The sequence below is a fragment of the Pleurodeles waltl genome, chromosome 8 (assembly GCF_031143425.1).
Source record: "Pleurodeles waltl isolate 20211129_DDA chromosome 8, aPleWal1.hap1.20221129, whole genome shotgun sequence".
NCBI lineage: Eukaryota > Metazoa > Chordata > Amphibia > Caudata > Salamandridae > Pleurodeles > Pleurodeles waltl.
The window spans coordinates 1,229,319,522-1,229,337,084 of record NC_090447.1 but is presented as its reverse complement, the minus strand read 5'-3'; the positions used below and the strand labels follow the sequence as shown (position 1 = coordinate 1,229,337,084).

Below are 17,563 nucleotides of genomic sequence, written 5' to 3'. Positions count from 1 at the left end.
GTAATAAACAAATCTTTTCCACTTATTTGCATAACAGTGTCTAGTGGTAGGTTTTCTAGCCTGTTTTATGACCTCCATACATTCCTGTGTGAGGTCTAAGTGCCCGAATTCTAGGATTTCAGGAGCCAAATTGCTAGATTCAGCGATGCTGGATTTGGATGTCTGATCTGTTGTTTGTGTTGTGTTAACAGATCTGGTCTGTTTGGCAGTTTGATATGAGGTACTACTGAAAGGTCTAGTAGTGTTGTGTACCACGGTTGCCTTGCCCATGTTGGTGCTATTAGTATGAGTTTGAGTTTGTTTTGACTCAACTTGTTTACTAGATATGGAAGAAGTGGGAGAGGGGGGAAAAGCGTATGCAAATATCCCTGACCAGTTCATCCATAGTGCATTGCCCCGAGACTGATGTTGTGGGTACCTGGATGCGACGTTTTGGCATTTTGAGTTTTCTTTTGTTGCAAATAGATCTATTTGTGGCGTTCCCCACATTTTGAAGTAAGTGTTCAGTATTTGGGGGTGAATTTCCCATTCGTGGATTTGTTGGTGATCCAGAGAGAGATTGTCTGCTAACTGATTCTGAATCCCTGGAATAAATTGTGCTATTAGGCGAATGTGGTTGTGAATCGCCCAATGCCATATTTTTTGTGTTAGGAGACACAACTGTGTTGAGTGTGTTCCTCCTTGTTTGTTTAGGTAATACATTGTTGTCATGTTGTCTGTTTTGACAAGAGTGTATTTGTGGGTTAATATGGGTTGAAATGCTTTCAGAGCTAGAAACACCGCTAACAGTTCTAAGTGGTTTATATGAAACTGTTTTTGCTGAATGTTCCATTGTCCTTGGATGCTGTGCTGATTGAGGTGTGCTCCCCACCCTGTCATGGATGCATCTGTTGTTATTACGCATTGTGGCACTGGGTCTTGAAAAGGCCGCCCTTGGTTTAAATTTATACTGTTCCACCATTGAAGCGAGATGTATGTTTGGCGGTCTATCAACACCAGATCTAGAAGTTGACCCTGTGCTTGTGACCACTGTGATGCTAGGCACTGTTGTAAGGGCCGCATGTGCAACCTTGCGTTTGGGACAATGGCTATGCATGAGGACATCATGCCTAGGAGTTTCATTACTAATTTGACCTGTATCATCTGGTTTGGATACATGGCTTGTATTACATTTTGGAATGTTTGGACTCTTTGTGGACTTGGAGTGGCAATCCCTTTTACTGTGTTGATTGTTGCTCCTAGGTATTGCTGTGTTTGACACGGCAGAAGGTGTGACTTTGAGTAATTGATTGAGAAACCTAGTTTGTGTAGGGTTTCTATGACGTAATTTGTGGGTCGTGAACACTGTTTTTGCGTGTTGGTTTTGATTAACCAATCGTCTAGGTACGGGAACATATGTATTTGCTGCCTTCTGATATGAGCAGCTACTACTGCTAGACATTTTGTAAAAACTCTTGGTGCAGTTGTTATTCCGAATGGCAACACTTTGAATTGGTAATGTATCCCTTGGAATACAAACCTTAGGTACTTTCTGTGTGAAGGATGTATTGGTATATGGAAATATGCATCCTTTAGATCCAGTGTTGTCATGTAGTCTTGTTGTTTGAGCAGTGGGATTACTTCTTGTAATGTAACCATGTGAAAGTGGTCTGATTTGATGTATGTATTTAATATTCCGAGATCTAGTATAGGTCTTAGAGTTTTGTCTTTTTTGGTTATTAGAAAGTACAGTGAGTAAACTCCTGTGTTTAGTTCTTGTTTTGGTACTAATTCTATTGCGTCTTTTTGGAGCAATGCTTGAACTTCTAATCGTAGAAGATTTATATGTTGTTTCGACATACTGTGTGTTTTCGGTGGGACTGTTGGAGGGAATTCTCGAAATTCTATGCAATAACCATACTGGATAATTGCTAGTACCCAAGTATCTGTTGTTATCTCCTCCCAATGTTTGTAAAATTGGCTTAATCTTCCCCTCACAGGTGTTATGTGATGGGGATGGGTGACTTGTGAGTCACTGCTTATTTTGAGGACTTTTGGGGCTTTGGAATTTTCCTCTACCTCTTTGGAATTGTCCCCTCTATATTGCCCCCGAAAACTTCCCAGCTGATATTGGCTTTGGTAAGTGGGCCTTGTTTGTGATGTTGTGGTTTCTGTAGGCTGTCCTCGAAACCCTCCCCTAAAAGGTGTTTTGCGAAAGGTGCCTCTGCTCTGCGGGGAGTAGAGTGCGCCCATGGCTTTTGCTGTATCAGTGTCCTTCTTGAGTTTCTCAATAGCAGTGTCGACTTCCGGCCCAAACAACTGCTGTTCATTAAATGGCATATTTAGCACGGCTTGTTGAATTTCTGGCTTGAAACCTGACGTGCGGAGCCATGCGTGCCTTCTTATTGTTATTGCAGTATTTACTGTCCTTGCAGCCGTATCTGCTGCATCCATTGAAGACCGTATCTGATTATTAGAGATACTTTGTCCTTCTTCCACCACTTGTTGTGCTCTTTTTTGGAACTCCTTGGGTAAGTGTTCTATCAAATGTTGCATCTCATCCCAGTACGCTCTGTCATATCTTGCCAAAAGCGCTTGTGAATTGGCAATGCGCCATTGGTTTGCTGCTTGTGCTGCAACCCTTTTGCCTGCAGCATCAAATTTGCGACTCTCTTTGTCTGGAGGTGGTGCGTCTCCCGAGGTATGAGAGTTTGCTCTCTTACGAGCTGCCCCGACAACTACTGAGTCTGGAGTTAACTGCGTTGTAATATAAACAGGATCTGTTGGCGGTGGCTTGTATTTTTTCTCCACTCTTGGAGTTATGGCTCGGCCTTTAACAGGATCTTGAAAGATTTGTTTTGAATGTTTTAGCATTCCTGGGAGCATAGGTAGTCTTTGGTACTGGCTATGAGTGGAGGTTAGCGTGTTAAACAAGAAGTCATCCTCAATTGGTTCTGAATGCAAGGTGACGTTATGGAAAGCAGCTGCCCTTGCGATCACCTGTGTGTAAGATGTACTGTCCTCAGGAGGGGACGGCCTGGTAGGGTACGAGTCTGGGCTGTTGTCCGATACTGGAGCATCGTAAAGGTCCCATGCATCGGGATCATCTTGACTCATGGCAGTATGAGTCGGGGAGTGCATCAGTGGAGGAGTTGCTACTGGTGGTGTGTGCACTGATGGTGGTGGAGAAGGTGGTGGAGTTGTTTTCTTTGCCACCTTTGCCTGTGGCTCCTTGTCCTTTTCGTGAAAGGCAAGTTTTCTTTTTATCTTAATTGGAGGAAGAGTGGTTATCTTCCCTGTGTCTTGATGAATGTGGAGCCTCCTTTGAGTATAGTCTGGCTCTACAGCTTGAAGTTCCTCTCCAAATCTATGTTTTTTCATTTGGGAGGTCAATCCTTGTTCCTCTATATAGGAACCTGTTTTCGGCTCCGAGGCTGGATGTTTCGGAACCGAAACTTTTTCGGAGGTCTTTTTAGGCTCCGAAGAAACCTTTGTAATTTTCGGCGTGGTGGTGTCTCGATGTCGAATTTGTTCGGTGCCGCTGTGACAGTGCCGAAATTTCTCGGAGCCGATGTCTCGGGTCCGAGATTGCTGTGTGACGGTATCTCGACCGGAGTCGGATGACTTCGACACCAGCGTGCCCTTTTTCGGTGCCTTGGCTCGGTCACCGCTTGTTTGGGTTAAGCCATGGCCTGTTGGCGGTGGCGTCCCCTGGGCTTTTGTTGACTTCTCATGAGTCTTATGTTTCGAAGTCTTACTCACGTTTTTTGGCATTTCTTCGGCCTCGAGCTCTTCCGAGTCCGACTCTTGGATAGAGAAAGCTTCCTCTTCTTCCTCGAAACGCTCTTGTTCTGTCGGCGTCGACGCCATCTGCAGTCTTCTGGCTCTTCGGTCTCTTAACGTCTTTCTGGACCGAAACGCTCGACAGGCCTCACAAGTATCTTCCTTGTGCTCTGGGGACAAGCACAAGTTACAGATCAGATGCTGATCCGTATACGGATACTTGTTATGGCATTTTGGACAGAAGCGGAATGGGGTCCGTTCCATCAGCCTTGAATTCACACGTGGCCGGGCCGACCAGGCCCCGACGGGGGATCGAAAAAACCCCAAAGGGCCACCGGAACTCTTCTAAATTCGGTGTCGATCTGTTGTAACTAACCCGATACCGAACGCAAACAATACCGACGTCTTTTCCGAGATTCTAACTAACTTTCCGACCCGAAACACGGAGCGAAAAGGAACACGTCCGAACCCGATGGCGGAAAAAAAACTATCTAAGATGGAGTCGACACCCATGCGCAATGGAGTCGAAATGGGAGGAGTCCCTCGGTCTCGTGACTCGAAAAGGCTTCTTCGAAGAAAAACAACTTGTAACACTCCGAGCCCAACACCAGATGGCGGGATGTGCACAGCATGTGTATCTGCAGCTACACATGCCATCGAACATATATATATACGTTAAACAGAAGAACTTTGTCATAAAGTACGTCAGTTGTCAAGCGTAAATACTTTCTAGTTTAAAAAAATTGCAATTTCAGAGTTCTTCAATGTTAACCTAGGGAGGAAAACAATGTTCACAACAAAAACACAGTTGACAACGACTTTCGAGGCCAGTCTCAGAGAGTTAAGGTTAAGTACTGGGCATTGATTAGAACCACACCAGCAGGTCACTCTGGGCAACACTGGACCGGCAGGTGCTGGGTGCAGCAAGGAATCAGATGGCAAATGGTTTTCAATGGGAATTGATCCTTGTGAAGACAGGCTTGCAGGCTCTGGCTAGGAAGCCAATTCGGGACAGCAAAACAGGATTGGTTGAAGGCGTGGGGTGCTCAGGGACGTATGTGCACCCTTGGTCCTTTTCGCCACGGGCAACAGATGCAGGGGTGTCCTTAGGACTCCCTGAGCACGAGTGCTCCCAGAGGGAGAAACCCAATGCCTGTGTGTTGAGGCTGCAGGCATCATCAGGGAGTCCAGCAGGGGTGAAATCAGGGTGGACTGGAGCTCTGGGGAGGCGGGGGATGCTATTGGCATGGACTGGATCGTAGGCAACGGGTGCAGTGGTTGCCAGTGGTGCAGGTTTTCTCTCAACACAAGACCACAGGAGAGGGGGCCTGCGTGTAGACGCTGCAGTCAACTTGGGAGAGTTCAAGAGGGGTGGAACCAGACTCTGGATCGCTGAGGAACTTTGCTAGCAGCATTGGTTTGCTTCACCCTGGGTCGTGGACGTCGGGTGCAGTGGTCACTTTGGGTGTTGGGTTTTTGCTGTTCCAGAAGATGCAGAATCCTTTCTTGAGACTTTGGTACAGAGCAGATCCATTGCTCACGGGAGTCTGAGTATTTGAGGAAGTGTCACAGTGTCCTTTCGTTGGGATCTGCAAGCCGCTGAACAAAAGGCCCACCTTCCGGCATCACCAACTTAGAAAGCTATTATAGCACATAGTTATGGTGAAGCTAGGGGGGGGAAGGAAATTAGGGTAGGGAACAGCAGGGAGAGAGATCTGAAAAGGATATATGGTTAAGCATGTATGTATATACTTGTTCATAACAGCATTAACATTCAATTAACATTCAATTATACACTTAGACAAAGGCGTCTCCATGAATGCAAGTGTTGAGACCCTTATGGAATAGACAAAGGCGTCTCCATGGATGCAAGAGTTGAGGCCCTTATGGAATAGACAAAGGCATCTCCGTGAATGCAAGTGTTGAGACCCTTATGGAACAGACAAAGGCGTCTCTGTGGATGTAAGAGTTGAGACCCTTATGGAATAGACAAAGGCGTCTCCGTGAATGCAAGTGCTGAGACCCTTATGGAATAAACAAAGGCGTCTCCGTGAATGCAAGTGTTGAGACCCTTATGGAATAGACAAAGGCGCCTCCATGGATGCAAGTGTTGAGACCCTTAAGGAACAGACAAAGGCGTCTCCGTGGATGCAAGAGTTGAGACCCTTCTGGAATAGACAAAGGCGTCTCCGTGGATGCAAAGAGTTGAGACCCTTATGGAATAGACAAAGGCGTCTCCGTGGATGCAAGAGTTGAGACCCTTATGGAATAGACCAAGGCGTCTCCGTGGATGCAAGAGTTGAGACCCTTATGGAATAGACAAAGGCGTCTCCATGTATGTAAGTGTTGGTAGAATCATGATACCTCGGAATGCCATGAGCTATAGACCAAACTGGGCGTGGCCCTTGTCTGAATCATGGAACAACAACAATTGGTAGAATCATACTACTTCAGGATGTCATAAGCATTAGACAAAACTGGGCGTGCCCTTCTCTGAATCATGGAACAAAAACAATTAGTAAAATCATGATACTTCAGAATGTCATGAACTTTAGACAAAACTGGGCGTGGCCCTTCTCTGAATCATGGAACAAGAACGAACGGAGACCTCTAAACCTTGAGAAGGCAAGAGCTTTGACCATGGACATACTCTGAACATCAATCATGCAACTACTATGCATTCATAAACATAAAACGTTTGGTCTCAGCCTAGAAATTCGCAAAGACTTAAATATGTATCTCACATATTATCAAAAACTTAAATATGTATCTCATATATTATGCTTCCAAAATCAATGAAACTATGATTTGCTTATCTTTGAAATGTTTTCACATTTGCCACCTAGGCCTGAAAGTTTTACTCATGTAACCTGAAGCGCCTTGATTATTGGACCAAGGGCGCTTTACTCATGTGAACTGAAGCGCTTTGAATGCTGTGCCAAGGGCGCCTTACTCCTGTGAACTGATGCGCTTTGAATGCGGTGCCAAGTGCGCTTTACTTCTGTGAACTGAAGCGCTTTGAATACCATTCCAAGTTCCCTTTACTCCTATGAACTGAAGCGCTGTGATTGCTCTGCGAAGGGCGCTTTACTTCCTGTGAACTGAAGTGCTTTGAATACCATGCCAAGTGCCCTTTACTCCTGTGAACTGAAGCTCTTTGATTGCTGTGTGAAGGGTGCTTTACTTCCTGTGAACTGAAGCTCTTTGAATGTCATGCCAAATGCGCTTTACTCCTGTGAACTGAAGCGATTTGAATACCATGCCAAGTGTGCTTTATTCCTGTGAACTGAGCGCTTTTGAATACCATGCCAAGTGCGCTTTACTCCTGTGAACTGAAGCGCTTTGAATGTCGTGCCCGGGGCCAGTGTGGCCTGAAACGCTTTGCTCGTTATGCTAAGGGGCGCTTTACCTTTTGGATGTAATGACTTCCTTCAAACTTGGATTCAGCAAGGCCTTACCGCTACGAGTACGACCTACTCGTTTTTGAATGCACCATGGAATGAAAATGTCACTTACCCAGTGTACATCTGTTCGTGGCATCAGTCGCTGAAGATTCACATGTTGTGCATAGCCCGCCATCTGGTGTTGGGTCGGAGTGTTACAAGTTGTTTTTCTTCGAAGAAGTCTTTCGAGTCACGGGACCGAGTGACTCCTCCTTTTGTCTCCATTGCGCATGGGCGTCGACTCCATCTTCGATTGTTTTCCCCGCAGAGGGTGAGGTAGGAGTTGTGTTGTAGTAATAGTGCCCATGCAATGGAGTGACTAAGTATGTACCTATTTAAGGTTTAAATAATATATTTACAAATGTACAGAGCTTAAGCTAACTTCCGAACTGCTACAGGCTCCCGGGGAGGCGGGTGGGCACATGTGAATCTTCAGCGACTGATGCCACGAACAGATGTACACTGGGTAAGTGACATTTTCAGTTCGATGGCATCTGTCGCTGTAGATACACATGTTGTGCATAGACTAGTAAGCAGTTATCTCCCCAAAAGCGGTGGCTCAGCCTGTAGGAGTGGAAGTAGTTTGAAATAAGGTTCTTAACACGGCTTGACCTACTGTGGCTTGTTGTGCAGATAGCACGTCTACACAGTAGTGCTTGGTGAACGTGTGAGGCGTAGACCATGTGGCTGCCTTACATATTTTGTGCATTGGAATATTTCCTAGAAAGGCCATGGTGGCACCTTTCTTTCTGGTTGAGTGTGCCCTTGGTGTAATGGGCAGCTGTCGTTTTGCTTTAAGGTAGCAGATTTGGATGCACTTAACTATCCATCTGGCTATACCTTGTTTTGATATTGGGTTTCCTGCATGCGGTTTTTGGAATGCAATAAATAGCTGTTTAGTTTTTCTGATGTTCTTTGTTCTGTCAATGTAGTACATTAATGCTCTTTTGACATCTAATGTATGTAGTGCCCTCTCAGCTATGGAATCTGGCTGTGGGAAGAATACTGGTAGTTCTACCGTTTGATTTAGGTGGAATGGTGAAATAACCTTCGGTAAAAATTTAGGATTAGTCCTTAGGACTACCTTATTTTTGTGTAGTTGGATAAAAGGTTCTTGTATTGTAAACGCCTGAATTTCACTTACTCTTCTTAGAGATGTGATGGCGATGAGAAATGCAACTTTCCAGGTTAGGAATTGTATTTCGCAAGAATGCATAGGTTCAAAGGGTGGACCCATGAGTCTTGTTAAGACGATGTTGAGGTTCCATGAAGGAACGGGTGATGTCCTTGGTGGTATAATTCTTTTGAGGCCTTCCATAAACGCTTTAATGACAGGTATCCTAAATAGTGAAGTTGAATGGGTAATCTGCAGGTATGCAGATATCGCTGCGAGGTGTATTTTAATGGAAGAGAAGGCCAGGTTCGCTTTTTGTAAGTGTAGTAAGTAGCCCACTACATCCTTTGGAGATGCGTGTAATGGTTGAATTTGATTCTGATGGCAGTAGCAAACAAACCTTTTCCATTTGCTTGCATAGCAGTGTCTAGTGGATGGTCTTCTAGCTTGCTTTATGACTTCCATACATTCTTGTGTGAGGTTTAAGTGTCCGAATTCTAGGATTTCAGGAGCCAGATTGCTAGATTCAGCGATGCTGGGTTTGGATGCCTGATCTGTTGTTTGTGTTGTGTTAACAGATCTGGCCTGTTGGGCAACTTGACGTGGGGTACTACTGATAGGTCTAGCAGTGTTGTGTACCAAGGTTGCCTTGCCCATGTTGGTGCTATCAGTATGAGTTTGAGTTTGTTTTGACTCAATTTGTTTACTAGATATGGAAGGAGAGGGAGAGGGGGAAAAGCGTACGCAAATATCCCTGACCAGTTCATCCATAGGGCATTGCCTTGAGACTGCCTGTGTGGGTATCTGGATGCGAAGTTTTGGCATTTTGCGTTCTCCTTTGTTGCAAATAAGTCTATTTGAGGTGTTCCCCAAAGTTTGAAGTAAGTGTTTAGAATTTGGGGGTGAATTTCCCATTCGTGGACCTGTTGGTGATCTCGAGAGAGATTGTCTGCAAGTTGATTCTGGATCCCTGGAATAAACTGTGCTATTAGGCGAACGTGGTTGTGAATTGCCCATCGCCATATCTTTTGTGCTAGAAGGCTCAGCTGCGTTGAGTGTGTCCCCCCCTGTTTGTTTAGATAATACATTGTTGTCATGTTGTCTGTTTTGACAAGAATGTACTTGTGAGTTATGATTGGTTGGAATACTTTTAGTGCTTGAAAAACTGCTAGCAGTTCCAGGTGATTTATGTGCAGTTTTGTTTGATGTACGTCCCATTGTCCTTGTATGCTGTGTTGATCGAGGTGTGCTCCCCACCCCGTCATGGAAGCATCTGTCGTTATTACGTATTGTGGCACTGGGTCTTGGAAAGGCCGCCCTTTGTTTAAATTTATACTGTTCCACCATAGAAGCGAGAGGTATGTTTGGCGGTCTATCAACACCAGATCTAGAAGGTGACCCTGTGCTTGTGACCATTGTGATGCTAGGCACTGTTGTAAGGGCCTCATGTGCTGTCTTGCGTTCGGGACAATGGCTATGCATGAGGACATCATGCCTAGGAGTTGTAATATCATTTTTGCTTGTATTCTCTGTGTTGGGTACATGCGTTGTATGATCTTGTTGAAATTTTGAATTCTCTGTGGACTTGGAGTGGCTAATCCTTTTGTTGTGTCTATTATGGCTCCTAGGTATTGTTGTACTTTGCAAGGCAGAATGTGTGATTTTGCATAGTTGATGGTGAAACCGAGTTTGTAGAGGTTTTGTATGACCTGATTTGTGTGGTGTGAGCACCTTGTCAGTGAGTTGGTCTTGATTAGCCAGTCGTCTAGATACGGGAATACGTGTATTTGCTGCCTTCAGATGTGTGCAGCCACTACTGCTAGACATTTTGTAAAGACTCTTGGTGTGGTTGTTAAACCAAACGGCAATACTTTGAATTGGTAATGTATTCCTTTGAATACAAACCTGAGGTATTTCCTGTGCGACTGATGTATTGGTATGTGGAAATACGCATCTTTGAGATCTAAGGTTGTCATGTAGTCCTGTTGCTTTAGCAATGGTAACACCTCTTGTAGCGTGACCATGTGAAAGTGTTCTGATTTGATGTAGGTGTTTAGTGTTCTGAGGTCTAGGATTGGTCTCAGTGTTTTGTCCTTTTTTGGTATTAGGAAGTACAGTGAATAAACTCCTGTGTTTATTTGTGTTTCTGGTACTAGTTCTATTGCGTTCTTTTGCAATAATGCTTGAACTTCTGTTTCCAGAAGGTCTGAATGTTGTTTTGATAAATTCTGTGCTTTTGGTGGTATGTTTGGAGGGATTTGTAGAAATTCTATGCAATAACCATGTTGGATAATTGCTAAGACCCAAGTGTCTGTAGTTATTTCCTCCCATGCTTGGTAATACTGACCTATTCTTCCCCCCACTGGTGTTGTGTGGAGGGGATGAGTGACATGTGAGTCACTGCTTGGTTGTAGGGGTTTTGGGGCTTTGAAATTTTCCCCTATTCCTAGGGAATTGTCCTCTGTATTGGCCCCGAAAGCCTCCCCTCTGGTACTGTCCCTGGTAGCTGGACGGTGTTGTCTGTGAGGTGCTGGCTTGTGTGGCCTGACCCCGAAACCCCCCTCTAAAGGTTGTCTTGCGGAAGGTGCTGTAAGTGCCTCTGCTCTGCGGGGAGTAGAGTGCGCCCATGGCTTTAGCAGTGTCAGTGTCCTTTTTCAGTTTCTCAATTGCCGTGTCCACCTCTGGTCCGAACAGTTGTTTCTCACTGAATGGCATATTGAGCACTGCCTGCTGTATCTCTGGTTTAAAACCAGACGTTCGTAGCCATGCGTGCCTTCTTATAGTCACAGATGTGTTAATTGTTCTCGCAGCTGTGTCCGCTGCGTCCATAGAGGAGCGTATCTGATTATTAGATATGTTCTGTCCTTCCTCAACCACCTGCTTCGCCCTCTTTTGTAGTTCCTTGGGTAGTTGCTCAATGAGGTGTTGCATCTCGTCCCAATGGGCTCTGTCATAGCGCGCAAGTAGTGCTTGAGAGTTAGCGATGCGCCACTGGTTTGCAGCCTGTACTGCGACTCTCTTTCCGGCTGCATCGAACTTGCGGCTCTCTTTATCTGGGGGTGGTGCATCCCCAGATGTGTGGGAGTTGGCTCTCTTGCGAGCTGCTCCTACTACGACGGAATCTGGTGGCAGCTGTGTGGTGATGAAAACAGGGTCTGTGGGAGGTGCTTTATATTTCTTTTCCACCCTTGGTGTTATTGCCCTACTCTTGACCGGCTCCTTGAAGATTTCCTTTGCGTGCCGAAGCATTCCTGGGAGCATAGGCAGGCTTTGGTAGGAGCTGTGGGTGGAGGAGAGGGTGTTGAATAAGAAGTCATCCTCGACTGGTTCTGAGTGGAGGTTTACGTTGTGGAACTCTGCCGCTCTAGCCACCACTTGTGAATATGCTGTGCTGTCTTCTGGTGGTGAGGGCTTTGTGGGATACGCCTCTGGACTGTTGTCCGACACTGGGGCTTCGTATAAGTCCCAAGCGTCTTGGTCCTGGTCACCTTGGCTCACGGTGGTGTGAGCCGGGGAATGTGATGGAGTTTGTGCTGGTGAAACGTTAGTTACAGGTGGAGGAGAGGGTGGCGGAGTTACCTTTTTCACCATTTTTGTTTGTGGTGCTTGGTCTGTTTGAAACTCCAGTCTCCTTTTTCTCCTAATAGGGGGAAGGGTGCTTATTTTCCCTGTTCCTTCCTGTATGAAAATACGTTTCTGCGTATGGTCCACTTCGGTGGATTGCAACTCTTCCTCAAATCTATCTTTCGCATCTGAGAGGACAGTGATTGCTCCTCTGAATAGGAACCGGAAACTGGGTCGGTTGCGGGTCGTTTTGGCACCGAAACCCTGTCTGTACTCTTTTTCGGCTCCGAGGTGACTTTTTTCTTTTTTGGAGTCGAAACCTCTCGGCGTCGATCTTCCTCGGTGCCACTGTCTCGGCGTCGAGCCGTTTCGGCACCGCTATCTCGGCGTCGATCTTTTTCAGCAGCACTTTCTCGGTCCCGAGAAGGCTGCGTGCCGGTGTCTCGACCGGAGTCGGACGATCTCGCCACTGTTTCGGCCTTTTTCGGTGCCGATGGTCGGTCACCGAATTTATGGGTCGAGCCATGGCCTGGTGGCGTCCCCTGGGCCTTGTCCCTTTTCTTGTGTGTTGTCTTCGACGTCTTACTCACAGTTCTTTGATCGTCGAATTCCTCGGAGTCCGATTCGTGGATCGAGAAGGTTTCTTCTTCCTCTTGTTCCTCAAACTCTCGGTGTGCTGTCGGCGTGGACGCCATCTGAAGTCTTCTGGCTCGACGGTCACGGAGTGTCTTTCGGGACCGGAACGCACGACAGGCCTCGCAAGTCTCTTCACTGTGCTCAGGCGACAGGCACAGGTTACAGACCAAATGTTGGTCTGAATACGGGTATTTGTTGTGGCATTTGGGACAGAATCGAAACGGGGTCCGTTCCATCTGCGTTGTTTTACACGCGGTCGGGCCGACCAGGCCCCGACGGGGGATCGAAAGCTACCCCGAAGGGCACCGGAGCTCTTCAAACTTCGATGCGGTGTCGATTCTATCTAAGCCGATCCCGAACGCAACAATACCGACGTAATCTTCCGATAGTTAGCTAACTTTCCGTTCCGAAACTCGGAGCGACAGGAACACGTCCGAACCCGATGGCGGAAAGAAAACAATCGAAGATGGAGTCGACGCCCATGCGCAATGGAGACAAAAGGAGGAGTCACTCGGTCCCGTGACTCGAAAGACTTCTTCAAAGAAAAACAACTTGTAACACTCCGACCCAACACCAGATGGCGGGCTATGCACAACATGTGTATCTACAGCGACAGATGCCATCGAACACAAGGATACTTCGGTTGAATGACACTCTGCCATTCAGGAACCCTGTTCTTCTCCAGAGAAACCCCCAAGAGGTCTGGCTGCATCGAAGTCAGTCTTCAAAATAGTGAGCAACGTGCTTGGGTGTGGCTGGGCTTTATAGGCCTGCCACACCCCAAGATGGCTGCTGCCTCTAAAAACATGGTAATTGTAGTCCCTTCACAGGATAGCACTGATAAGTGCATCTTGTCCACCAATGTCCTGAACCTGCAGCTACATGAGCTTTACCATAGGGCGGACAACGCTGATGGCTACTTTTGGAACAAGCGGGGATGACAAGTGGCACGCATAAAGCGTCGCAAATCTGCACAGCGGAGTTTCGTGCGGGACCTGGACCGTACACAGCCTTATTCCTGACAGGAAGGCAGCAAGTCGTCTGGGGTTTCTTGGAGGCTCAGCTGCAGGACAAGCTGTTTTTTTTGTGCAGAGTCTGTCGAGGTCAGCAGGCTTGCCAGTGGGGCTGGTCCCAAATCAGCTGCTGCTTCTTTTCCTGTTCAGACGTGTGCGACTCCTCTGTGTCCTTTTGTTTGTAAGCCATCAGGATCTGAATTCTAGGGTTCAGGGGTGCCTCCTAAATACTCAATTTAGGGGCGTTACAGGGAGTGCCAGGCAGTAGCCAATGGGCTCCCAACATTGAGGGTGACTACACTTTTCTATGACCACCTCAGCTCATCCACGTTAGGGGTGGGACTGGCATGGAGTGGGCACACCTCCTAATCTGCCTAATTTTTCCACCTGTGCTGCCGGCAAAAGTGGGACCAGGACAGAGGGGTGGGTCATCTCCATCTGGAGAGACCTGGGACGCATTACGAAGGCGGCCATGCCTTTGAAGCTCCATGCCCTGGAATGTTCAACCTGTCTTGATGAGGTGATAACACCCCTGTCCAATGCAGGGTTTTGTCTCAGGTCCTCAAGAGCGCTGTCTCTCATTTTGGTGGTGGTGGTGGGGGGGTGGGGAGGAACTAAACATGTCTGTGGTGGCTGAACTGGTCACACCAGTAGCTGGTAGATTCTCAGGGGTCACCTCTAAAGTGCTATCTGTGTGCATTTATTAATAAATCCATCATGGATTCAGTGAGAGTTTATTATGATGAGATGTTTTATACCAAACATCCCAGGGTTCAGAGAAGCCAACAAGGAGCTTGGAAACTCGTAATGACCAGTGTCCAACACATGCATTTAAAATAGCTCCCTGTTAACTATCAGAATCGAAAGAGACATAGCATGGGCATATATGCTTGTACATATATTCCCTCACATGTGCCCCGATGCTTGCAACCTTAGGGGTGATTTACACTGGGCACATGCAGTGACAGGGGCCCCGGCAACCTGGCACACGGGTGTGTGATAGGTTGTGTTTTTAATTTAGCCTGCAACAATGCATGCAGTCTGTAATGGCAACACTGTGGGGTTGGTGAGGGGTCCCTGGAGGTGGCACAACTGGTGCTGCAGCCCTCGGGGACCTTCCTTAATACCCCAGGTCCTAGGTACCAGGGGAACCATTTACTAGGGACTTACAGTCAGTGCTAAAGAGTGTGTAGTTTTGGGGCAAGAGATCTGGCACTGGGGACCTTGTTAGCAAGGACCGAGTGCACTAACAATCGAAGCCATATCAGAAACTAGGCAAAAAGTGGGGACTAACCATGCCAAAAAGGGTGCTTTCCTACAAACCTCTAAGTTCTTCCGAGACCACTAACAACATCTTGCTAGCCATGAGCCAAAGGTCATGCATATATTGCCTCAGTAAACATAGAACACTGATTGACCTCAATACCAAGCAAATAAAGAAGAACACCTGTCTCATGGCCACCTCAATCCCCTGACTCCATGTACGGTGAAAGGGGTTTGGCTGCAGAGGGTGGTCATAGGCAATGAATTTGGGTTCACTATCCTGGTGGAAACCTGGAATACTAGACTCTGTGGACTAGAACGCTGTGTGAGAAAATCAAGTTCGCTAGCAGCAAGCCTATGCCATCTGGCCACCTGCCTATTCACCCGGGAGCGCAAACTGGGTTTGGACCAAGTGTCCGTTAAGTTTATCAGTAAAGACTTCATTGAACAGAAACAGAGGCTCAGATAAGGCTTGCACAGGGTACTACACATTAGTAAATTAATATGTCTAGACATCAGCTGAAGGCAGTTGTAGTCTAGGATCTAATCTTCTCATCTAACTATTACAGCAAAGGAAGCACTATCTTCTGTTGGGAGTCCCAGATGCAAATTCAACTTTGTAGCAGGGGGAGTATCAAGCCTACTCGCTACCTGTAAGCCCATGTAAAGGCTGCCCTCATCAGGATGAGGGTAAATCATCCCCATCCCCATCATCTCAAAGTGGTGACAAGCTCTGGTCACAGTCAGAGCCAAAAATGCAGTGGTGCCTCTAAGAACACCTCTGTGGTATTAGCAGCATACGGTTAGACTGTATGGGGACCTGTAAACTATTGAGGACTTCAGCCGTTAAGTGACCTCTTGCAGAACTGGGACAAGCCCTCAACTTGGAGGGGGAGCCCATGACTTCATCCTGTGTTCAGAGACCTACAAATTCGCTTGGCGATCCTGGGCCTCCTTGAGGTGCATGAGGACGCCCCATTATCGCACAACTGCACTCATTGCCCTGAACCCCAGCACCAAAAACAGATCTCAGTGGTTCCATGACTGGCATCTGCTTTCTGCAGTCCCAGCATCGTTTATAGCCAATAGTTTTAGAAGGGGACATCATTCCCTTAAACAGTGGATTCAGCTTTCAGGGTCATAAAAAGTTGATAAAAGTGGAGCTTCAGATCCACCCCTGACAGTGTGGAAAGAAAAAGAATCAGCCACCAGCAAATGCAGGGGTAGTCCTTATATGTGTCTCTGCTCAGTCACTTCCAGGGTCGAACTAAATCTACACAGAACCCTAGGGTGCCACCTAGAGGTATGAGGGATCACTGATAAAGAAAAGTTCTAGGCCTACTTTGCAGCCTACAGAATATTCTAAAGGTGAGTAATCCGCTATTAGAAGTATCCATCAGAAGTATTAATTTTAAAAACATACATGGGCTGCCTTTTATTCTTTTTGTGATGGTTTGAGACAGCCACATCTGGATTTTCATCAATAAGTCATACCGATCTTCATGGTCTGCCATGTCACCTTTCTGAACATATTTTAAGCACAGAAGGGCATCTTTTAACTGGAAGATATCTACATACACATGTCTATAGTGGGTAAATGAAAAACAAAATAAAGACAAGGTTAAATAAACATACAACTCACCTCAGCTGGCCAGATAGATGGCTGAGAATCATCTGATTTCTTCGATTTTTCCAATTTGGCATACTTTTCAACCTAACAGTACAACAAAACACAACAAATAAAATATCAGTCAAATTAGAATGAGATGCACATGATTCTAACAAAAATGCTCAAATTGTTACAGAAACAAGGAAAGTATCAATATACCTACTGAAGTCCTTTGGAGTGCGCCATGTGGAGACCTAGCCTTTATCTATGTGCGCTGTGTAGAATATGGCATTGCTGTGGGCATGAGAATATGTGCAGAAGTTTGGCATGAGCATATGTGTAGGAGGCTGGACTGGCTTTTAGTGAGTACCAAGGGGTACTTACACCTTGCACCAGGCCCAGTTATCCCTTATTAGTGTATAGGGTGTCTAGCAGCATAGGCTGATAGATAATGGTAGCTTAGCAGAGCAGCTTAGGCTGAACTAGGAGACGAGTGAAGCTCCTACAGTACCACTAGTGTCATATGCACAATATCATAAGAAAACACAATACACAGATATACTAAAAGTAAAGGTACTTTATTTTTATGACAATATGCCAAAAGTATCTCAGTGAGTACCCTCAGTATGAGGATAGCAAATATACACAAGATATATGTACACAATACCAAAATACGCAGTAATAGTATTAGAAAACAGTGCAAACAATGTATAGTTACAATAGGATGCAATGGAGACACATAGGGATAGGGGCAACACAAACCATATACTCCAAAAGTGGAATGCGAACCACGAATGGACCCCAAACCTATGTGACCTTGTAGAGGGTCGCTGGGACTATTAGAAAATAGTAAGGGTTAGAAAAATAGCCCACCCCAAGACCCTGAAAAGTGAGTGCAAAGTGCACTAAAGTTCCCCAAAGGACATAGAAGTCGTGATAGGGGAATTCTGCAGGAAAGACACAAACCAACAATGCAACAACGATGGATTTCCAGTCGAGGGTACCTGTGGAACAAGGGGACCAAGTCCAAAAGTCACAAGCAAGTCGCAGATGGGCAGATGCCCAGGAAATGCCAGCTGTGGGTGCAAAGAAGCTGCTACTGGACAGTAGAAGCTTAGGTTTCTGCAGGAACGACAAGGGCTAGAGACTTCCCCTTTGG

General features: G+C 46.3%; 1 protein-coding gene across 7 annotated transcripts in view; it reads right to left on the bottom strand.

The window, feature by feature from the left end:
- The window catches only part of SUPT20H (SPT20 homolog, SAGA complex component), a 566,651-nt gene that overhangs the window by 282,073 nt on the left and 267,015 nt on the right, over positions 1–17,563 (bottom strand). For all 7 annotated transcript variants that reach the window (XM_069205513.1, XM_069205509.1, XM_069205512.1 and 4 more), the window contains one exon: positions 16,438–16,509. In XM_069205513.1, the coding sequence (XP_069061614.1) occupies positions 16,438–16,509 (72 nt within the window). The remainder of the gene's footprint in view (positions 1–16,437; positions 16,510–17,563) is intronic.